This window comes from Danio rerio, chromosome 20, assembly GCF_049306965.1.
Source record: "Danio rerio strain Tuebingen ecotype United States chromosome 20, GRCz12tu, whole genome shotgun sequence".
Taxonomy (NCBI): Eukaryota; Metazoa; Chordata; class Actinopteri; order Cypriniformes; family Danionidae; genus Danio; species Danio rerio.
Genome location: NC_133195.1, coordinates 28,802,501 through 28,827,380, shown reverse-complemented (window position 1 = coordinate 28,827,380; position 24,880 = coordinate 28,802,501). Strand labels below are relative to the sequence as shown.

The 24,880-nt window shown below is 38.2% G+C and overlaps 1 protein-coding gene across 6 annotated transcripts in view; it reads right to left on the bottom strand.

The window, feature by feature from the left end:
* Positions 1-24,880, bottom strand: part of syne1a (spectrin repeat containing, nuclear envelope 1a) — a 329,974-nt gene that overhangs the window by 246,593 nt on the left and 58,501 nt on the right. For 4 of the 6 annotated variants that reach the window (XM_073933275.1, XM_073933274.1, XM_021468628.2 and 1 more), the window contains 7 exons: positions 21,418-21,438; positions 20,992-21,084; positions 20,726-20,904; positions 20,400-20,596; positions 14,655-14,764; positions 14,412-14,450; positions 9,010-9,117 (listed from right to left, as the gene is read on the bottom strand). In XM_073933275.1, the coding sequence (XP_073789376.1) occupies positions 9,010-9,117; positions 14,412-14,450; positions 14,655-14,764; positions 20,400-20,596; positions 20,726-20,904; positions 20,992-21,084; positions 21,418-21,438 (747 nt within the window). The remainder of the gene's footprint in view (positions 1-9,009; positions 9,118-14,411; positions 14,451-14,654; positions 14,765-20,399; positions 20,597-20,725; positions 20,905-20,991; positions 21,085-21,417; positions 21,439-24,880) is intronic. The other 2 variants (XM_073933278.1, XM_073933276.1) reach the window with 1 other exon arrangement.

The window sequence follows — 24,880 nt, the reverse complement described above, 5'->3', positions numbered from 1 at the left end:
TATTGTGGTTTATTATTCTTCTTCCTTCTTCTTCTTCTTCTTCTTCCGTACACTTTTTCGGCGCGTAACTAGTCCCGCAGCTTTCGTCCCAGACCCTTGAAAGTGGGGTCAAATCGTGCGGCTTTATCGGGAATGGTGTGCTATGACTTTTATAAGAAGTGGGTGGTTTTGGGGCCCCGCAGGGGCCCCAAAACCACCCCCCAAAACGCATTGACTCAACATTACGCCCAACTTTGACGACTCACAGCGCCGCGTGTGAATTTCATAGAAATATGGGATTCACAGCATCTGTAGAGGGTTGCAGCCTAAGTGAGAACATACCTCGCAAGGGGGTAAAAGTTGCACCCCTGGGGCTCTAGGACATCCCAAAGTGCTCCCATTGACTTACATTGGCCCCATTGACTCCCATTCATTTTTCTAGAACAGCACTAACGCCCCCGCGAAATGGGACGACCTTTAAAGCGTTATAGCGCCAAGTGTGAAATTCGTAGAAATATGGGATTTGCAACATCTGTAGGGGGTTGCAGCCTGTATGAGAACATACCCCAAAAGGGGGTATAAGTTGTACCACTGGGGTGCTAGGACGTCCCAAAGGGGTCCCCATTGACTTTACATTGCCCATTGACTCCCATTCATTTCTTGACTCACATGTCAATCAGATTACATAGCACTGTCATACAGACTTGAGGGTAGGCTTATTTGACTGAGGCAACCAATCAGCATCTCAATATGATTTTGAAGCTCACAAGCCACGCCCCCCCAAACCACTTAAAGACCCCTAATAAGTGCCCCATTGACTTAACATGGGGTGGGATGTCCCATTGCAGATCCCATTGACTTCCATTATAAAGGTCACACATCTATAACATTACATAGGAGTGTCATAGAGACATGGGGGTGGGCTCATCTGACTCAGACAACCAATCAGCATCGCAATATGATAATGAAGCTCACAAGCCACGCCCCCAAACTGGTCCCATAGACTGCCATTATAACTGCCCTACATGCATATCTTTGCTTAGCAGTGTCCTATTGGCTTGGGGGATGGCTCATCTGACTCAGACAACCAATCAGCATCTCAATATGATAATGAATCTCACAAGCCACGCCCCCAAAGTGGTCCCATAGACTGCTATTATAACTGCTCTACATGCATATCTTTGCTTAGCAGTGTCCTATTGACTTGGGGGTTGGCTCATTTGACTTGGACAGCCAACCACATTCAAGTTCACTCTGTAACCTCGCCCATAGCAACAAAAGAGAGTACCCTAGCAACCGTTCATCAACAGCTATATCTCAGCATCGGAACATCGTAGAGACTTGGGGATTGGCTCATTTGACTCATGCTAGCAAACGGAACTTCCTATATGCTACACATGCTAGCAGTGACTAGCTACATGCTAATATTGACTAGCCATGTACTGTAACTTGCTAGAAATGCTTACTAAGTATAAATATTTCATCAGGCATGTATGTAAGGCTTGCCTAGTAACCACCCAGGGTAGCCTAGCAACTGCCTAGCAACCACCCAAATTACCCTAGCAACCGCCTAGCAACCACCTAGCAACCGCCTAGTAACGCCTTAGTAAGGGCCTAGCGACCACTCAGGACACCCTAGCAACCGCCTAGCAACGCCTTAGCAACCACTCAGAATACCCTAGCAACCACCTAGCAACACCTTAGCAACCACCTAGCAACCACTTAGGACACCTTAGCAACCGCCTAGCAACACCTTAGCAACCACCTAGCAACCACTCAGAACACCCTAGCAACCACCTAGCAACACCTTAGCAACCACCTAGCAACCACTCAGGATACCCTAGCAACCACCTAGCAACACCTTAGCAACCACCTAGCAACCACTCAGGACACCCTAGCAACCGCCTAGCAACCACTTAGAATACCCTAGCAACCACCTAGCAACACCTTAGCAACCACCTAGCAACCACTTAGGACACCCTAGCAACCGCCTAGCAACGCCTTAGCAACCACTTAGAATACCCTAGCAACCACCTAGCAACACCTTAGCAACCGCCTAACAACCACTCAGAACACCCTAGCAACCGCCTAGCAACACCTTAGCAACCACTTAGCAACCACTCAGAACACCCTAGCAACCGCCTAGCAACCACCTAGCAACCACTCAGAACACCCTAGCAACCACCTAGCAACACCTTAGCAACCACCTAGCAACCACTTAGGACACCTTAGCAACCGCCTAGCAACACCTTAGCAACCACCTAGCAACCACTTAGAACACCCTAGCAACCACCTAGCAACACCTTAGCAACCACCTAACCACTTAGAACACCCTTGCAACCGCCTAGCAACACCATAGCAACCACCTAGCAACCACTCAGAACACCCTAGCAGGCAAAAAAAATACATTGTACCCCATCGATTTGCCACGCAAACCCCATTCACATTTCCTTTAGGAAATGTACAATTCTAGTTAATGGGGTTTGCCATAGGCAAAGTCCATTCTTACTATTGTGGTTTATTATTCTTCTTCTTCTTCTTCTTCTTCCTTCTTCCGTCCTATTTTTCGGCGCGTAACTAGTCCCGCAGCTTTCGTCCCAGACCCTTGAAAGTGGGCTCAAATCGTGCGGTCTTATCGGGAATGGTGTGCTATGACTTTTATAAGGGGTGGGGGGTTTTTTGGCCCCGCAGGGGCCAAAAAACCCCCCCCAAAATCCCATAGACTTAACATTGAGCCAAACTTTGACGAATCACAGCGCCGAGTGTGAATTTCATAGAAATATGGGATTCACAGCATCTGTAGGGGGTTGCAGCCTAAGTGAGAACATACCCCGCAAGGGGGTATAAGTTGCACCCCTGGGGCTCTAGGACGTCCCAAAGTCGTCCCATTGACTTACATTGGCCCATTGACTCCCATTCATTTTTCTAGAAGAGCACTAAACGCGCCGCGAAATGGAAACACCTTTAAAGCGTTATAGCGCCAAGTGTGAAATTCGTAGAATTATGGGATTCGCAACATCTGTAGGGGGTTGCAGCCTGTATGAGAACATACCCCAAAAAGGGGTATAAGTTGTACCCCTGGGGTGCTAGGACGTCCCAAAGGGGTCCCCATTGACTTTACATGGCCCATTGACTCCCATTCATTTCTTGACTCACATGTCAATCACATTACATAGCAGTGTCATACAGACTTGGGGGTTGGCTTACTTGACTGAGGCAACCAATCAGCATCTCAATATGATTTTGAAGCTCACAAGCCACGCCCCCCAAACCATTTAAAGACCCTTAATAACTGCCCCATTGACTTAACATGGGGTGGGATGTCCCATTGCAGATCCCATTGACCTCCATTATAAAGGTCACACATCTATGACATTACATAGGAGTGTCATAGAGACATGGGGGATGGCTCATCTGACTCAGACAACCAATGAGCATCTCAGTATGATAATGAAGCTCACAAGCCACGCCCCCAAACTGGTCCCATAGACTGCCATTATAACTGGCCTACATGCATATCTTTGCTTAGCAGTGTCCTATTGGCTTGGGGGATGGCTCATCTGACTCAGACAACCAATGAGCATCTCAATATGATAATGAATCTCACAAGCCACGCCCCCAAATTGATCCCATAGACTGCCATTATAACTGGCCTACATGTATATCTTTGCTTGGCAGTGTCCTATTGACTTGGGGGTTGGCTCATTTGACTTGGACAGCCAACCACATTCAAGTTCACTCTGTAACCTCGCCCATAGCAACAAAACAGAGTACCCTAGCAACCATTCATCAACAGCTATATCTCGGCATCAGAACATCGTAGAGACTTGGGGATTGGCTCGTTTGACTCATGCTAGCAAACGGAACTTCCTATATGCTACACATGCTAGCAGTGACTAGCTACATGCTAATATTGACTAGCCATGTACTGTAACTTGCTAGAAATGCTCACTAAGTATAAATATTTCATCAGGCATGTATGTGAGGCTTGCCTAGTAACCACCCAGGGTACCCTAGCAACTGCCTAGCAACCACCCAAATTACCCTAGCAACCGCCTAGCAACCACCTAGTAACGCCTTAGTAAGGGCCTAGCGACCACTCAGGACACCCTAGCAACCGCCTAGCAACTCCTTAGCAACCACTTAGAATACCCTAGCAACCACCTAGCAACGCCTTAGCAACCACCTAGCAACCACTCAGGGCACCCTAGCACTGTTGCTAGCATGATGCTAGCAACTCGATTAGCATGTTGCTAGCATCATGCTAACACGATTAGCATAACGCTAGCTACATGCTAATCATGCTAGCATTATGCTAGCAACTCGATTAGCATGTTGTTAGCATGATGCTAACACGATTAGCATATTGCTAGCATGATGCTAACACGATTAGCATCATGCTAGCTACATGCTAATTATGTTAGCATGATGCTAGCAAGTCGATTAGCATGTTGTTAGCATGATGCTAACATGATTAGCATCATGCTAGCTACATGCTAATCATGTTAGCATGAGGCTAGCAACTCGATTAGCATGTTGTTAGCATGATGCTAACACGATTAGCATCATGCTAGCTACATGCTAATCATGTTAGCATTATGCTAGCAACTCGATTAGCATGTTGTTCTATTGCCCAGTTTACTACCATTTTGTACCCCATCGATTTGCCACGCAAACCCCATTCACATTTCCTTTAGGAAATGTACAATTCTAGTGTTACTATTACTGTTCACTTTTTCAAAAGTTCGGCGCGCAACTCCGGCCGCATTTTTTGCCCTAGAATGATGAGTGAGGTGTCAAATCGACCGGCCTGTTGAGGAGAGGTGTGCTATGATTTTTCAAAGAGGGTGGGGGTACACTGCCCCCACGAGGGGCAAGAAAGTAACCCCCAAAATCCCCATAGACTTAACATGGACACAAAATGGCTGACATTGATATCTAGATTAGAGAGTCGTAGAAGCTTGGGAGTGGGCTCATTTTACTCCGCCTATCAAGTCGGTATTAAGTAGTGACATAACAAATTTGTAGACACTCCCTATCAACCACTTTAGGCCCCCTAACAACCATATAACAACATAAACAAGCCATATTTTAGCACAGGAATATCGTAGAAAGACAGGGTTTGGGTTCTTTTGATGCAGGTTGATCAAATCTCTATTGTCTTCACCTATTACAAAGGCGTTGCCACACCCTAGCAACCATTTACATTACCCTAGCAACCACATAAACACATGAATTTAACCATTTCTCCACATTTACTGCTATTTTGCCCAGTTTAGTACCATTTTGTACCCCATCGATTTGCCACGCAAACCCCATTCACATTTCCTTTAGGAAATGTACAATTCTAGTTATTCTTCTTCTTCTTCCTTCTTCCGTACCACTTTTCGGCGCGTAACTAGTCCCGCAGCTTTCGTCCCAGACCCTTCAAAGTGGGGTCAAATCGTGCGGTCTTATCGGGAATGGTGTGCTATGACTTTTATAAGGGGTGGGGGGTTTTTTGGCCCCGCAGGGGCCAAAAAACCCCCCCAAAAATCCCATAGACTTAACATTGAGCCGAATTTTGACGAATCACAGCGCCGAGTGTGAATTTCATAGAAATATGGGATTCACAGCATCTGTAGGGGGTTGCAGCCTAAGTGAGAACATACCTCGCAAAGGGGTATAAGTTGCACCCCTGGGGCTCTAGGACGTCCCAAAGTGCTCCCATTGACTTACATTGGCCCATTGACTCCCATTCATTTTCTAGACACTCGTAAGATACTATTCCCGGAAATCGCCGTAGCGCCAACAGGGAAATTCGTAGAGACATGGGATTCGCGACATCTCGAGAGGGTTATAGGAGGCTTCAACCCACACCCTGAAAGGCGGTAAATGTTGTACCCCTGGGGAGCTAGGACGTCCCAAAGTCTCCATTGACTTTACATGGAGCCGAACTTTAACCAATCACTGCGTCCATTGTGAATTTCATAGAAATATGGGATTCACAACATCTGTAGGGGGTGGCAGCCTAAGTGAGAACATACCCCAAAAGGGGGTATAGGTCGCACCCCTGGGGCTCTAGGACGTCCCAAAGTGGTCCCCATTGACTTTACATTGCCCATTGACTCCCATTCATTACATTGACTCCCATTATAAATGTCATATGTCAATCACAGTACATGGCAGTGTCATACTGACTTGGGGGTTGTCTTATTTGGCTTAGGCAACCAATCAGCATCTCAATATGATTTTGAAGCTCAAAAGCCACGCCCCCCCAAACCATTTAAAGACCCTTAATAACTGCCCCATTGACTTAACATGGGGTGGGATGTCCCATTGCACATCCCATTGACTTCCATTATAAAGGTCACACATCTATACCATTACATAGGAGTGTCATAGAGACATGGGGGTGGGCTCATTTGACTCAGGCAACCAATCATCATCCCAATATGATAATGAAGCTCACAAGCCACGCCCCCAAACTGATCCCATTGACTTCTATTATAATAGGGCTAGATGCATATCTTTGCTTAGCAGTGTCCTATTGACTTGTGGGATGGCTCATCTGACTCAGACAACCAATGAGCATCTCAATATGATAATTAACCTCACAAGCCACGCCCCCAAACTGGTCCCATAGACTGCCATTATAACAGCCCTACATGCATATCTTTGCTTAGCAGTGTCCTATTGACTTGGGGGATGGCTCATCTGACTCAGACAACCAATGAGCTTTTCAATATGATAATGAAGCTCACAAGCCACGCCCCCAAACTGGTCCCATAGACTGCCATTGTAACTGGCCTACATGCATATCTTTGCTTAGCAGTGTCCTATTGACTTGGGGTTGGGCTCATTTGACTTGGACAGCCAACCACATTCAAGTTCACTCTGTAACCTCGCCCATAGCAACAAAACAGAGTACCCTAGCAACCATTCATCAACAGCTATATCTCAGCATCGGAACATCGTAGAGACTTGGGGATTGGCTCGTTTGACTCATGCTAGCAAACGGAACTTCCTATATGCTACACATGCTAGCAGTGACTAGCTACATGCTAATATTGACTAGCCATGTACTGTAACTTGCTAGAAATGCTTACTAAGTATAATTATTTCATCAGGCATGTATGTGAGGCTTGCCTAGTAACCATCCAGGGTACCCTAGCAACTGCCTAGCAACCACCCAAATTACCCTAGCAACCACCTAGCAACCGCCTAGTAACGCCTTAGTAAGGGCCTAGCGACCACTCAGGACACCCTAGCAACCGCCTAGCAACGCCTTAGCAACCACTTAGAATACCCTAGCAACCACCTAGCAACACCTTAGCAACCACCTAGCAACCACTTAGGACACCTTAGCAACCGCCTAGCAACACCTTAGCAACCACCTAGCAACCACTCAGAACACCCTAGCAACCGCCTAGCAACGCCTTAGCAACCACTCAGAATACCCTAGCAACCACCTAGCAACACCTTAGCAACCACCTAGCAACCACTTAGGACACCGTAGCAACCGCCTAGCAACCACCTAGCAACCACTCAGAACACCCTAGCAACCGCCTAGCAACACCTTAGCAACCACCTAGCAACCACTCAGGACACCCTAGCAACCGCCTAGCAACACCTTAGCAACCACCTAGCAACCACTCAGAACACCCTAGCAACCGCCTAGCAACGCCTTAGCAACCACCTAGCAACCACTCAGGACACCCTAGCAACCACCTAGCAACACCTTAGCAACCGCCTAGCAACCACTCAGAACACCCTAGCAACCATTTACATTACCCTAGCAACCACATAAACACATGAATTTAACCATTTCTCCACATTTACTGCTATTTTGCCCAGTTTAGTACCATTTTGTACCCCATCGATTTGCCACGCAAACCCCATTCACATTTCCTTTAGGAAATGTACAATTCTAGTTTACATTTACTGTTGACCCATTCCTTATACCTGAACCGATTCTTAAGCTTACCCATGCCAGCCAAAACCTGTTCCTAACCTTACCCGTATAACAAACCCGTATCTCAAAGCACCATAATTTTTGAGCAATACAACATTAACAAAATAAGTACATTTGACCTATTTTTTATATAAGTACCCGATAGTTAAGGCCACTTAATATAAAGTGTGACCCAAAAAATAGACCTGGTTCACTTAGTGCTAACACTGTCAAGACTGAATATAAAGATATAATACAAAACAAAAACTTAGTGATAATCCAAAACAATTCTGCGTGTAAAGCATGGTTGTTGTATGCATGTACATGTCTTTTTAACAGTTAAAAAGTAGAAGATATTTTAAAATGTTTATGTTAGTCAATCACACAAATGAAAATCTGCATCTAGACATGTTTGTGTAACCTGTGTTAGACCAAAACAGACTAGAAAAATATTTTCCATTTGGTTTGCATGCACCAGAGTTCAGACGGCAACACTCAAACTTATTTCAATGAACAGCATTGAACAAAGCACCAAATTTGATATAATCAAACTAGGCATGGGCCGGTAAAAGACTCTGACAGTATGATAACCTTGGATAATAACATCACGGTTTCACTGTATCACTATATTTTGATTACTGCTCTAAAATATATTCTTTTTAAATGTCTGGGTAAAAAACAACAAATTTTCCCCTTTGAAAACAATATATTATATTTTTTGAAAGATTAAAAATATTTTGGAGCAGTAAACTTGTCAGGCTAAATACTTCAAATTTCAAAAACACTGATTTCTTTACAGTTTAAAGTGGCATCTTTGGATATCTTTTTCTGCTGGCGATACTGTTGTCCTAAAAAACAAACTAAAAAAGTAAATAAAAAATCTTACACATACCTTAGGAACGATATTAAAAAACATTTTGGTGGTTTTAAAACCTTGACTTTTATAAACGGTTATCGTCACATGCCTAAATCAAACCAACCCTGACAAGTGTGAACACTAAGATTCCTCAAGTTCTACTTGGGCGTCTAACTCATTTCTTATGCTGTTTAAATAATGCTATCATGCATATATGTTGTTACTGAGACCCTAAGCTTACCTGGTATCGTACAGTGAGACTCCCTCCGTCCCTCTGGGCTTGAGCGCAGTCTCTCTCCATCTGATCTGCCCACGCTTTCAGCTCCCTCAGAGTCTTCCTCTGCTCCTTCTGAGAGAACAATAAAAGAACGCTGAGTTAGTCAGGAATGTAGAAACAAGACAAAAACCAAACATTTGCACAGATTTAAGGCCCTCGGGGGTGTCTATACTCATCATTTCCGTACATAAAGTAATTTAATGCACTTTATACCCCAGACTCATACAATTTTGCAGTTCAAACATGCATCACTAATGCCACATTTATAAATCCAACACAGACTTTGTGCTCCTGCTGCTTGCAGAGTTCTCCTACTCTATTGTCAGATTTGCCCCAAACCTCTCCACGGGGGAGCAAGAAATCAGCTCTGCGGGGGAGATACTAATCATTTTACACACATTTACCCTCCCTATTATGAATTAGGAACAAGAGAGAGAAAGTGAGAGCAGTGTTCAGCTAATTCTAATGAAATTAAGCCTATTCTTCCACCGCTCATCTTACATTTTGGCATCCGCAGCGAGGCAATGCCTTTGGGTCATCAAAATGATTACAGCATGACCTTGCCAACGTCTGTTCTCCTCCCCACCTCCCAGAAACCAATACAGTCACATGCATACAATGGCAAATTAAAGTGTGCTTATTATGCTGCTTTAAAATGTTTTGAGGGCCTCCTGCAATAGCTGTACAACCATTCAAGGTCAAAGAACACCTTAATTGTCTCATTTGCAAAATCTTCTTTTTTAACAGTGTCTAAGGGTGTTTTCACACCTGTCTTGTTCAGAGTGTTTGTTTCAGAACCTGGAGAGTTTCCTCCATTATCCTAAAGGCATTTGGGAATATAATCATGCTAAGATGTGGACCACAACAACTATGTGGTTTTCTTTTTATGAGAAAACCACAGAGCAACTTTTGCAACTATCTAGCTTTTATCACAATGTATCATTGGTTATTACATACTGTGCTTTCAAACAAGCACTGCAAATGCCACTCAGAATTAATTTTGGGATAACCTCAAATTAAATGTTCAAATTAATTTTAATCAGAGCAAAGTATTTCATGACAACTGTCCAAAACCAACAAAAATACAGATGAAGTCTTTATTGCTGCTTATAGTTATGGGTCACAGTTTATATTAAGTGGCCTTATCTAAAATGTACTTACACTAAAACTAAAACTTGTTAGAATGTATTTATTGTGTAAATACATGTTTTATGTTGTACTAATGCTTGATTAAATAACTCAAATTTAAAATTACAATGCTGACCATCCCTTACACTTTAACCCACCCCCAAACCTGTCCCTAACCCTACCCGTATCCCACCTCAAGAGCACCTTCTGCAATACATTGTAAACACATAAAGAACGTTGTATTTATATTTTGATGCAAGTTCATAGTCGTTAAGGCCACTTAATGAAAAGAAAGACCAAATTATGAAAAAAAATATGTAGCTACAATCCGACCCTTAAATACCGCCTTATAAAAGGAAACTGAACCAAAATGAAACTGCATCAAAATTTCTATCAGTTTCAATCCCTAAAACAAAGCAAATGATCTACAGGAGTGAAAACTCTCTGAAATCTCTCTAAACCCCTCCTTTCAGTCTGTTAATCTGATTGATGAGATGGCCCACACTGAAAATAATTCAAGCAGTACTTTATCCAATTAAAAATGTATCTTTCATTTTAGTTTAATATTATTTGTTTTATTTTTCAGGTATTATATTTTAAGTTTAAAACATAGTTAATTATAAATGATTTTGATTAAGCAATACTTGTTTGGTTACACACAAAGGCATGCTTTTTAAGCAGAAACTCAATATGCTTTGTACTTTGATGGACTAAAAAAAATGTTTAAGGCAAATTATTTATTTTCATTGGCTCAAGTGATCAAATTTAGATGTGAAACCATTACCTTACATTTTTGTAATTGGATGAATGAACATTTTATGGAAATTGTTGTTTTGATTAAAGCTTTATCTTCTTGCTTAGAACAAAAATATAATTTAAATTAATTGACTTTCTAAAAAATTCAGGTGATATTAAATTGTTTTCATTGAGATAGAAAATAATGTTTAAGGCAAATGATTTATTTTTCATTGGGTCAAGTGTTTTTTTTTTTTTTTTTAATTGGATGAATGAAAGTTTTTTTTCCAGTGCAGAAAATGGAGTCGAAAAACCATACTCTCATTAGCATATCTGAATTTCAGCTCCTTCAGAACTTGGCATGGCATGTATCAAGTGTTTGATTATTAAAGTGGATTGTCCATTATTCAAGGACAACCGATGAAGACCATAAGCTGGCATTTTGTAGAAAGTAAAATTGGAATTACTAGCTGGGTATACATCGCCCTGTGTTGATTCTGATTTTAAAGTATTGCATTAAAAAACAAGTGATTGAAATGCAAAATTTTCAATAAAAATCCCTTACTGATAATGGGAGATGGAAATGCATTTGCTGAATAAACTCTGGTATACTGTAGTTAACATTAAGCCTATTTGACTAATCAGCTGTCTCTATAATGTTTGCCTTGTTTAATGTTGGTTACTAGGATACCAATACTACAGTCAGCCACTCTAAAAACTTGATGGAAACTAACCTAATTCACATTTTTCTTTTTGTGCATAAGCATGAAAACCCATCAACAGACTACTCATTTTCAGGCAAGTTCAGAATCTGCTTTTTCTTTTTAGAGACAATGGGCCCCATCATACACTCGACGCAACGAGACGCAATTTGTTGCTAATTCAGATCAACACCACCATAATTTTCATGTTTTGCGCTACATTGTTTGAATAGCAAATCCATTTGGGCCACTTTGTGGACTCATGAGCGTGCTGGTCTATAAAGAAGGTGTGTTAAAGTGCATTGTTGGCGCCTAGCTATTTTGAAGAACTGAAACAGACTGCAGCATTGACCAACTGAAAGATGGTCTAAAGTCCAGTGCAGAGTATGTTAGTTATGTGCCTATGCAGGTCCAAAACGTTTACACATTGCTTAATACAAACAGGATGTACATCAATACACAAATATCTTTACATAAGAAAAAATAAAGGATGAAAATGTTACAAAAATTATTATTTTCTACATAAATATAAAATCCACTGCCTCCATACCTTCTTTACCTTGGGGGCTTTTTTTCCATTTATTCATGAGAATTAGCCTTTTTTTAAATAATTGTATTATTATTAGCAATATTATTTATTATATGCATATTTATATTTGCTTTAATAAAACCAAGTTCAGATTTGGCCACATGTAAGGTTTTGGACCATATAGGGGCATAAGAATATGACATGTGTTTGGATATAACTCGGGTTTTTGATCACACTTCATTGTTATTGTTCATTTATTCATTTGTTGAAATTAGAACTGATTTTAGTTTTGAAAATAGTTTGCAAACAAATCTTTGCACTTAACAAATGAAATTAAACATGTAGGCTAATAGATGTCTTCAGTGGAGTGCGTACAACATCGTTTCCTTATCCAAAAAACAAAAGGAGTAAAGTGTAAAAGGCCAAATGGTGGAGCTCATTCTTTATCCTTGTGCTGCAGATGGTCTGTTTAACTGTTTTCTTGGTAGTGAAGCGTTCAGTTTTTCCACTTACAAAGGTTGCCATGTAAATAGCATTATTAAATACTCATTAAGAGAATAAGCACACCCCTGTTAGACCATGTGCTGGGGTGCAGAGCGTATTTTTTCGTCCTAATAAAAAAGTTGATTAGGACATCCCATAACTCTTTTGTGTCATGCACTTTGGACTTTGCACCCAGATTGTTAAAATAGAGCCCAATGACTCCATTTTCCATGCACTTTGAAACTTTGAAGACATTTTACATTCCCTAACAGTTGTATTACACCAGTGGTTCTTAACTGGTTTGGCCATGGGACCCACATTTTTACATGGTCATCAAGCCGCGGCCCAAATTTTTAGGAACTATAATATAATTTTAGGAATTATAATTAACTTGTGTTTATCTGTTAACATACACAAGTAGTGACAGATAAATCATAAGAAAATCACCAAGAAGTACAAATAAATAAAAAATTTAATAAATGATTTAATTGCTGTGATTTAACAAAATGTATAAAATTATAGAAATATTACAAAGTAAAAACGTCAAATACTGTAAACAGTGATTAGTGTAAGGAAAAGTTTAGGTACCATTAACTAAACTGAACTGTTAACAAAACATTAACATTGATCCTGTTGAACAGAACAAACCAGCAAATTAAAGTAAAATAATTAAAATAATCTTAACCATTTTATAATATTTTTTGCTCTTCTGCTATTGTGTGGGCTTTCTTGGCCTTTGCTGCACGATGAGCACAGTAAGATGCGCCTGTACTGAGTGCCTGTTCTTGTTTTGAACATGAAGATGTTAGGCACTTCTTGGCTATTGGAGTCATCTTTGAAAATAGTCCATAAGTTTGTCCCTGCAACTGAGATATTTGGTTGCTAAATGTCGTTTTAATTCAGAAGGTTTCGTGCTCTCTTGTGAGAGCACCTCACTACATATGACATACTGAGGTTTTAAGCCTTTTTTGTTGTCAATATAAGTAAATCCACACTTTACATGTTTAGGAACATACTTGCGCTTCGACATATTTGTTGCCATAATTAAAGGAAATTTCACATATCAAACAGTACGGTTGTCACGCGTACATTTCAAAATAAAAGTCCGATATAAGCAAAATAAGTAAAAAATTAAACTTTTGTTGTTTGTTTGACCACACACTCCGCTGCCCACTGAAAATGTTCCTGCAATTCACCTTTGGGTCGCGACCGACCAGTTGAGAAACACTGTATTACAATATTCATGAAAGATATAATAAGGGCACTTCAAAAACATTGTCCTAGTTAAAATGTATAACAAAGAAGCAAAAATGGCTCAAATTGCCGTGACTATGAAATACGTGCATTACATTAGGCGGCATGAGGGAACTAATGGTGTCTACAAAAGCTTCAAGTGGTGATAAGATCAATTTCAACTTAATTTTTAACCACTATTATACTTTAAAAACCACCACTAAAGCTAATCATCAGGCTATCAGTATCAGTGCAAGCAAAAAAAAAAATAGGCAAGGGTCGTTATTGTCATGTAAATGTCACCCAAAGCCCCAGTTGTAATGCAAATATAATAGTGCAGGGAGTAAAATTATATGAGACGTTTCAAAGGCTTACAATGCCCTGGATTATTAAACCTGATCCACACAGTATCCAGGCTGTTCATGATGAAAAGGAAGCCAAAATACTACTGAAAGGAATTTAAACTACATGGCACAGCAGCAGCAGGTGGAAATAGTTGTGATGCAGCCAAAGCAGGAATTTAATGGGGTTGGGTTTATTTATACAAGCAAACGTACCTCTAACATTTCCTCAATGGCTCGAGGAGCAAGGTAAAACTTGAGACAAAAAAAGAATGAATGTAAACAACAAAAGACAGCGAACACAACAGAGGGAGGAGTATAAAGAGAGAGAGAGGTGAGTAAAGAGAAATGTGACTCCACAAATATGAATGTTGATCATGATTATTTAAGAGTCCAGACATCTGACCATTGGACATACAATGAACGAAAGCTGTATGTTGAGAAATATTTTCAGTATACCTCCTCTTGCTGCTGTCCAGTCTCGGTGTGTTGACGGTCTGGATGATGCTTCAGAAACTGTGCCACATAAGTCATGATGGACTTCTCATCTGGTTTATCCACATCCACATCTAAAAATCACATCAAAAGTGAGGTAATTTTACAGTTGTTTGATAGTTTTCAACAAAACACCATGACACTTTAAGTTTTTACTTAGTAACTATGTCATCTAGAATCATTAGTATCATTAGACTGTTTATTTAATGTCGCTTTACAAGCTATAAGTAACATGTATGTCAGCTTATTGTACTAACCCGTATTTAACAGTCTCCAAATACTAATAGTTATTTTAGCCCTGCTAGTGTGATGCATTTTGGAGAGTTGGATTGCAAGTAGATAAGGGAGAAACATTCGTAATCAAACTTGGAATTATAATCTCCCTTTTCTCTTTCAATTACTTCTTTGATGAGGGAGAGTCTCAGGGCAGGTTTTTTTTTTTTTTTTTTTTTTTCAGATCATTTGGTCTAATATTGTAATATACAGTTGAAGTCAGAATTATTAGCCCCCCTTTGATTTTTTTTACATTCTTTAAATATTTTACAAATGATGTCCAACAGAGCAAGGAAATGTTCACAGTATGTCTGATAATATTTTTTCTTTTGGAGAAAGTCTTATTTGTTTTTTTCGACTAGAATCAAAGCAGTTCTAATTTTTTTAAACACCACTTAAGGTCAAAATTATTAGCCCCTTTAAGCTAATTTTTTTCGATAGTCTACAGAATAAACCATCGTTATACAATAACTTGAAACAATAAACAAATAAACAGGGGCTCTAAAAATGTAGGGGGGCTAATCATTCTCACTTCAATTGTATATTTGCACATTTCACATACTGTAAAGTAAGAACAATTGTCTAAATACATTTTTGCAGTTAAAATACAGAGTAAAGCAGTGAGATCAATTTTAATTCATGAGCTGAGCAATCCAAGTAAATTATATCATTTGTTTTGTGCATTTTGTGCAATATTTATACCACTTTAACATGCATGCACATACTTGTCTACACTGAAATTCATTAAATAAAATATATTTGACAACATTTAAAGTAATTAGCTTGAGTGCCTTTATGAATAAAAGACTGAATTTTATGCCAGGGAATGTGCATTTTAATAACGCAAAATGAATGAAATTACATCGATATTTGTTGCTTTACATAACGTTAAATGATAAACATAATATCAATGAATTTATACGTAAAATAAAACATTCACAAACATAATTAATAATAAATTAACAAAAAAAAAAAAGTTGCTATTTGAACTGAATGCAAGATGGACATGCTTCAAAAAACTCAAAAATTTTTTGTCAATGAATGAAACTTTAACATAACTGTAACTTTTAAACATAATTTATTGTTTGATAATAGAGATTTAGTTTAGTTTTTTTTACATCAATTGTGTAGTATTTACAAAGTTACTGCTTGGCTTTACTATTTTAACATAAAACGAAACATAAATCAATATGATTGATGCATTTTGATGAATCGGATTGCAAGTACATAAGGGAGAAACATTCGAATTCACACTTGGAATTAAAATCTCCCTTTTCCACTTTCAACTACTTCTCTGATTGATGAGAGAGAGTCTAAAGGCAGGTTTATATATAGTATATATATATATATATATATATATATATATATATATACACATACACACCAGATGGCTTGAATAGCTCTATGTCAGGGGAAAATTATTTATTTAGATTGATTGGGTTGATTTTGTAAGGGTAGAAAACAGAGCAAAAAAAAAAAGCTAAAAAGTTAAAACTGTTTTTACGATTTTTCCAGAGAGTCAAACAGTATTCAGATACAGAAATTTACCAATGAAGTGTAAAATAACACTGTATAGTCTTTACTGTATTAATAATTCAGTCAATTCATTCTTCATTACAGTTTCAAATGTTGTATGTTGTCCCTGAATGTATTTATGCAAATGATAAAATTTCACTCTGTTATTGTTATACTTTGCAATGAGTCCACAAATGTCATGTATTCTCAATTGTTGATCAACTATAAACCCAACTCAACACTGCACATCCTGCGATGTGACCATTGCAGACACACACATTGCGTTATCAATGCTCACACGATATATTGTGCAGCCCTACTCCACTTAAAACAAAGACTAGTAGGACAACATAGCATTTTTTATGTGTTCAGCTTAGCATTAAATTCAGGATTGTCAGTGGTAAAGTTTTTAATCGCTCCAGCCTTACACTTCAACAATACATCTTTTAATGTTTTAGAATGAGATCAGTAGTGGAGGGAAGCTGGTCTTTTGAGGCTCTTTTAATGCTTTCAGAACATGATTGTCTACAGCACAAAAGAAAAACAATTTCTTATGTTTTTGACTATCTCTGGAAGTTATTGAAAGTGGACTAACCTTTTAAACTCAATTTACATATTAGTGTCATCCAATTGTGATTGTATAATTTTAGGTGTAAAAAAAGATCTAAGCCACATGTAGTCAACAAAATGTTTCAAGCAGGCCATTAAAACAAAGCATAAAACAAAACTTAAATAAATAGTTGGTTCTGCACTGAAACTCTGTGTCTCACATGTGGCCCATAATAACAAAATATCTTCCAAAAAGTAGGTTTGTCATCATCTTTTGTTTGAAATTTTTCCCCCTGATTATAGTTGATTGTTCTGTGACAAATTGGATTTAATAGATTTTTTGTCGGCCTCCTTTCTCCTGTTTTTGTGCATCCATGCATTATCATTTAGCTTTAACGTGGCATGAAATTACCTACACAGATTTCAAACATCATATGTGCAATATGCTTTTAGTGGTATTTTTAAATTCAAATACAGTAGTCAAATACAACTTCCTAATACTGGTAAACTGAATTATGACAACACCAGGAAATGCAGAATTTGAACCATTAATTTTTTTTTTCAAATACTTTGTACTATTTGATATGGCATATATCATATTTTAAATATCAATTTCATATATTTTATATTTTTAGTTTTAGCCACACTAAGTACAGTATTTATATTTTACAAACACATTTCATAATGTCACCCACTATCATTTATAAGTTTGGGGTGGAAACAATTTTTAATGGTTTTGAAAAAAATTTAATTTCAAAGTCATTTTGCTCATCAAAGTGTGCCTTTATTTTAATAAAGGATGAACTAAAACAAAAAACTATTATTACAATGTCAAAAACCAAACAACATACAGTACTGTCAAATGTAATTCATTGCTGTGACGCACAGATGAATTTTCAGCATCATTACTCATTATATACCCATTATTCAGAAGTCATTCTAATATTCTTATTTGGTTTTTAACAACAATTTTATATCTTTGTGGATGTTAGAAAAAGTCCTATTCAAAGTGCAATGTCTAAAAACTAGACAAATTAAATCAGGTCCAGTGGAAGCCACACTGATGGTTCTCCTAACAAAAGACCCATGGTTGACAATGTCCCTTGACTTTCCGGTTAGTATTTGTTCAGTCAGCTTTGCCGTGGCTAATGGGCCACTAATCGTTTAAATGTCAAACTTCATTTGTCAGACTTCTGGTAGGAAGCTCAGATGGTGTCTATGAGGTCTAAGACTTAACCCCTCAATTAAAAATTCATCAATCACGTCCTCTGTGAGTGGCATGCTGCTAATTAGAAGTTAAGCAATTGGCGCATAGAGACTCGTGCAACACAATTTGGATGTACATGGCCAAAAACAATTATTTTCCTTTAAAGCATTGCTATTATGCCCAACACCTTATTATTCTACATTTGAGCTCAATTGTGGTCAAATGTTAATCACGGAAGTGTCTGAGCACATGAAAGCCATAATAACTACTATCACAATGATGTGTTTAATTACTTAAATATTGCAGATTATAGTTTACATCAGAGAGAGAAAGAGAGACAGAGAGAGTGTCTCGTAAAGCAACGAAAACAGTGTCTTCCTCTGTCCACATTTTTCGTTGTGCATTTCATGCGATTAATTCAAAATTTGTCAGATTCTTTGCCACAAAATCGTGTCACATTTAACTGGTTCCAATCAATTTTCACAAAACTAATCCATGTGTGTGGACATACAAGATTCCAGCTATCAAGATTCTGATCGTTTGCTCGCACATTTAAACAGATGGTTTTTTCCATCATTGATGATATATTTTCTATAAAGATGCATAATCTATCAGTGACCATATTAGTAGCAACCAATAAATGCTTTTTTTATTATTAAAGGTCCCATGAAATGTTGTGAAATGTTCTTTTTTATTCAACGTTTAAACAGACAGAGGACAAAATAACTCCTCCCCTTTAAAAAAAAAACCAACCAATAACATTTTGTTTTATTATTTGAATACATTATATCAATAACTGTGTGAAAAGCGTCTTGAAGGGGGCGGGGCATGTCAGATACTATAGAGCTCGAGGATTTTTTTCCTTCACTTTAGTCAATTAATGAGGTTTGCTCCTCGCCACTTTCGCCACTGGCTTGCTTGGTTTTGGGACTTATGGAGCTGCGCATTGATGGATTTGCTCTTCAGTGTTTGGACATTCAGCAGTGAAAATTAAACAACACTGAACTGAACTAAACTGAACTTCAACTCTAAAATCTAGACTGACAGTTTCAATTTACTAGAACTACTTTGTTAAGCTGCTTTGACACAATCTACATCGTAAAAGCGCTATAGAAATAAAGATGAATTGAATTGAATTGAATTGAATTGAATTGAATTGAATTAAAAAAGACCAGGATTGCCAAAACTCAGCACTGAAGGGCCAGTGTCCTGCATAGTTTAACTCCAACTTCCCTCAATACACCTGCCTGGAAGTTTTTAGTATACCTAAAAAGAACTTGGTTAGCTGGTTCAGGTGTGTCTAATTGGGGTTGGAATTAAACTCCTTGAACTGAGTTTGCACCCCTGCTACAGATTTTTGACTGGTCCGGATTTGATGAGAAACTAAAGTATGAGGTGACGTGAAAAAAATGTTAGTCCATTTAAGCAGAAGTGACAAACGTTTGGATGTTTACATCAGTTTTATATCTTCTAAATGTGATTTTATTGAGCAGACTAGCTTATAGATATCCTTAAAACTAACAATCCACTTATGCTGCACTCACAATAGAGTTTGAGCTTGCCCCCGGCGCGGGATAAAACAAGATGATTTGACATCGTGATTGGTTAATATTTTAAATTTCTGTAGAGAGAAGTTATATTTTCATCTTCTATTGGTCTCACAGATTCACATGATGCTCTTTTGTTGGCCAGAGTTCACCAAGCTTGAACTTTTGAACTCAGCAACATGTGAAACTTGTCACACAAGCTTGCGTTTCTGCTTTGTGGCATTTGCCATTGAAATCTATGGGGCAAAAAAGTGCAATGTGACCTCGATTTTACTAACATCTAAAAAACGTTATTGGCCCAATAGGCAAATAAAGTATCATCTGATCCACCTCTGATGGATGCTGCTGGGCATGAGGGTTTGATGGATGCCTTCCACATTGTGGGTTATCAGTATCGGCCCAAACAGACCCCTGAATGAAAGAAGTGTTTCTGTTTTCTCTACTTTATTTCTGGATGTTCTTCCTGGCTTTCCCAGAGATGGGTTGTGGCTGGAAGGGCATCCACTGCATAAAACGTGCTGGATAAGTTGGTGGTTTGTTCCGCTGTGGCGACCACAGATAAATAAAAGGACTAAGCCAAAAAGAAAATGAATGAATGAATGTTTTAACTGGCATCACCTTCAGGGTCAAGTAGTCGTGGGATGCCCAACTCTCGCTCAGCCAACGAGAAGGCCTCCTCTAGGTTCTCCCTGTTGCCTCTCCTCCAAACACGCTCCATGTTAACCAGATGGGGTCGCAAAGCAAAGATGACAGCATGAAAAGCCACCCCTGTGCGCCAGCTGGGGCCAAAGTCCTTCACATCCAGACCCATTCTCCTGTAAACACAAGTATGTACATAATGTCAAAAGCCAGCAAGAATGCAGTCATATGCTATACTTAGGGAAATGGGATTATGGAAGTGAAGAATAGTATATTCATTCATGTATTAGCAGTACAGTTCTTACTTTGTTGCTGTGTTCTGGACCCATTTAAGAAGGGCCCTCTTGGCTCCGCCCTGAAAAGAAAGGCGGGGCTTGCGTTTGACTGGCGGGCTGCTGGTCTCAGTGCTGTTGGAGCTTTCCACTGATGAGTTGCTGCTGGATTGAGGTTGTAGGGCTGGTAAATGACTGGTCAACTCCTCGATCTGAACCAGGACATGGTGAGGAAGTGATTATTATATTTAAGATTATTTATGGGTTTTGAGTTGTTTATTTATCATAGCTTATTTTACCTGGAAATATAAGATGATGGTCCATATTAACCCCAGCACAATAGAGGGTCTGCCATCTACCACATCTGTTGTGTTGATGTTAACCAACTTAATCTGTTAAATACAAAAATAGTATTAATAATAATAATAATGAAAAAGTATATCCATAAAATAAAATACACAATTTCTTGGAATTAAGTACAGAAGTCATGTGGATTTTTGATATAGTGCATTCATTGTTTTTTTTGTTTTTTTGAAAGCCACAATACAATATTAAAAATGTTTTAATTGCTAAAAAACATTCTCTTACACTAAAATAAAATAAAATAAAATTGTTATCTTATTGCTAATCAGGTCTTTTAGCACTTCAATTGGAAAGATCCCGATTCAGAAACTGATAATGTCAATCAAAGAAATTACAGAGTTACAGGAAAAGGTCACACTAACCGGAGATCCTCTGTAGGCCGACTGAAACAGAGACAAACAATAGGAGAAAGACAGAGAAAAGAAGAATAGAGGTTATTACATGCTGTTAACAAAAGTGTGTCCCATCAAGTGAAGGACATGTGATCTCAGCTCTGAGATAAAGCAAAACCCTTCAGCCACAGTCAAGGTCTGTACTCCTGAACCCACTAATACACACGTACAGATATAAACCAGCCAAACACACAAGCTGAATGACAAAAACACACTTATTTACTTCTTGATAACAAAAGAAATACCAATTTAGTTAAAAAAAATTGTAAAAAATAAAAGTTTTTAAAAAATGTCAATTTTGAGATTTTGAGACTTTGTCTTTTTCCACCTTCAGTTTAATAAAGAAAGAAAGAATCCAAAACACACTTTCAGATGTTTCTTTTTTCACACTTTACTAATTAGTGCATCCAAATTACAATTACAATACATATTTTTACAGGCTGATTTCTGAAAATGTGTTTTTGTTTTTCTCCTGCATTGAACCATAAAGTAAATCTGCATGTTAGCAGCAATTTTACACACCAAAAGCACAGTTTTACTCATATCTGTATTCTACAGATGGAAAGTTAATATATCATTTCCCTGATAACACACAGCATTTTATTTCCCCTAAAAAACAAACATCTAAACATCTGTTCACTGTATTGTTTTGATTTATGAAGTGATAAAAGTGATTCCCTAAACCCTCACTACACAACGCCTTGCCTTAAAACAAGAGCTAGAGTCTATATGCATGCAAATTAATGTGTAATTAATTAAATGATGCCTTGTTTGCATATTTAAACATACTGTTTTAGAAAACTTGTAATACACTGAAATGTTTGCAATCCTTTACATAATCAACCAGAAAAGTAAGGTAAAAGCTATTTGTTTTTGTGTGTGTGTGTGTGTGTGTGTGTGTGCGTGTGTGTGTGTGTTTTCAGCATCTTGCCTTGAAAATCATTTCATTGAATGTAAAAGTAGAATTGAACAAAGCATAAAAGAGTGCCGGGCTCTGGTTTCTCCCACTGCGCTCCACAGGGAATAGAGAGAGAGATGAGAGAGGGATGACAGAGACAGATAAGATGCTGAAAGACTGTAGCTTACGAAATGAATCCTGAGCTCCTTGAGAGATCAGATACACAGTCAGACAGACCACCTCAGGAGTGGGAGGCTTAGCTCAGCTTCATTCACTGACAGGCCAAATAATTACCGGCTGAACACAGACACACACTATATCAAACATCTATATCCCCAGAGAGTTGATGTGAAAACAAAATATCCGTGTATTGGTGGAGGGGGGGGGGGGGGGGGGGCATGTTTTAAATATCCATGGTTTACTTTGTAATAACAAAGGTAAATCTCTCATTGTTATTTCCTAACTAATTGGTCAACTAAGGAATGGACTGGTAAAAATATTTTGGTAAAATGAAAACTAAAACATTTTAAAAACACGGAGTAGGTATAGATTATTTCATTCTTTTAAAAGAAATCTGCATATCATGATGATACATTATTTATATATATATATATATTTCTTCTGGCTAGAAAAATTTTCTTTCTTCAGCTACAATATAAGCAGTTTTTAAATGCATGTTTTTTTTAATCCATTTTAAGGTCAAAATTATTAGCCCCTTTAAGCTCTTTTTTTTTTTTTGATAGTCTACAGAATAAACTACTGCTGTACAATAACTTGCGTAATTACCCTAACCTGCCTAGTTAACCTAATTAACCTAGTTAAGCCTTTAAATGTCACTTTAAGCTGTATAGAAGTGTCTTAAAAATATCTAGTAAAATATTATTTACTGTCATCATGGCAAAGATAAAATAAATCAGTTATTAGAAATGAGTTATTAAAGCTATAATGTTTAGAAATGTGCTGAAAAAATGGGGCTAATAATTCAGGAGGGCTAATAATTCTGACTTCAACTGTACATATTGGTGCATTTAAACAAAATAGTTGTAATAAACAGTTACAATAAGAGTTTGGTCACTTAACATCTTTATGAATAAAAATATAATATATTTAAATGCAATTGAGATGTTGCAACAATAACAAAATGTATTATTTTTATGGTTCTCTTGATTTTTCCTTTGTATACAAAATTTATGTAATATTTTCCCTAACATTTAATTCAGTTTACATATTTTTGCAATGTGATCTTAACTCATTTTGTTAGATTAGTTCCGATTTTGGTTTTACTGACTAATTGTTATGAAGCAGACGCTAACAACAGACACGCAGATCCACATGCAGTTCATTAAAGGGGAGGTCGTAGAGGTAATGGTCGAAAAACAGGAGTCAAATAACACAGGCAAAGGTCAGGCTAGGCGGCAAAACGGTGTCAAGACAAAGATCAAAACACATAATCAAACAAGGAAACATGCTTCGCAATGTTCGTGGGAGAAACAAGATTTGGCAATGTGAACATGAAAGTGAGGTGCTGGCAGCTGTCTTTCTGCAACACTCACATGGTCGACCACTGAAGCTAAGCAGGTCTGTGCCCAGTCAGTACCTGGATGGGAGACCACATGGGAAAGCTGGGTTGCTGCCGTAAGTGGTGTTAGTGAGGCCAGCAGGGGGCACCAAACCAGTGGTCTGTGTGAGTCCTAATAGAATAGCGATGGGGACTCTATACTGCTTAGTAAGCGCCTTTCGGGTGAGACGTTAAACCGAGGTCCAGACTTTCTGTGGTTGTTAAAAATCCCAGGATGTCTTTAAAAAAAAGAGTAGGAGTTTCACCCCAGCATCCTGGCCAAATTTGCCCACTCAGTCCATCATGGCCTCTTAACCCTTTCTATATCATAATTGGCTTCATCACTCTGTGATCAGCTGGTGTGTAGTGCAATATGGTGGATCCTGCACACTGGTGGTGGATAAGAAGATTGGCCAAAAACATGTGTAATGTGCTTTAAGTACCCAGAAAAGCGCTATATAAATGTAAGGAATTATTATTATTATTATTATACATAGTCTATGTAATCAGTGAGATGAGCTACAGCTGTGTTTGGGTGCAAAGAGTTCTGGGAGTTGTAGTTCATTTGAAATACTGGAAGTAATCTCCAGTGGATAAAACACAGCTGGCAATCACAACACTAATCTAATGTTCATACACAAATATCTTCTTGTAGAGATTCCTACAGAAAGTAATAATTTTAAAAAAGAGATCTCTAAGAGGTGTACTCATTTACATTGGTCACTAAACAATAAGTAAATATAAGCAATATTGTGAAATAGTACTAAAATTGTTTTCAAAAAATGTTCAAATAAATTATTTTCATTCACTTGTTATACTTCAGTTATTTATTTATAATATAATTAATTTAGTCAATGATTTTTAAATCTTCAAAATAGTCAAATGTTCTGCTCTTTTATGATTAATTATTATTGTGCTGTAAAAAAAATATGACAAAAAGTCGTGTTACTTTAACATATTTAAATAAGTTAATCAGG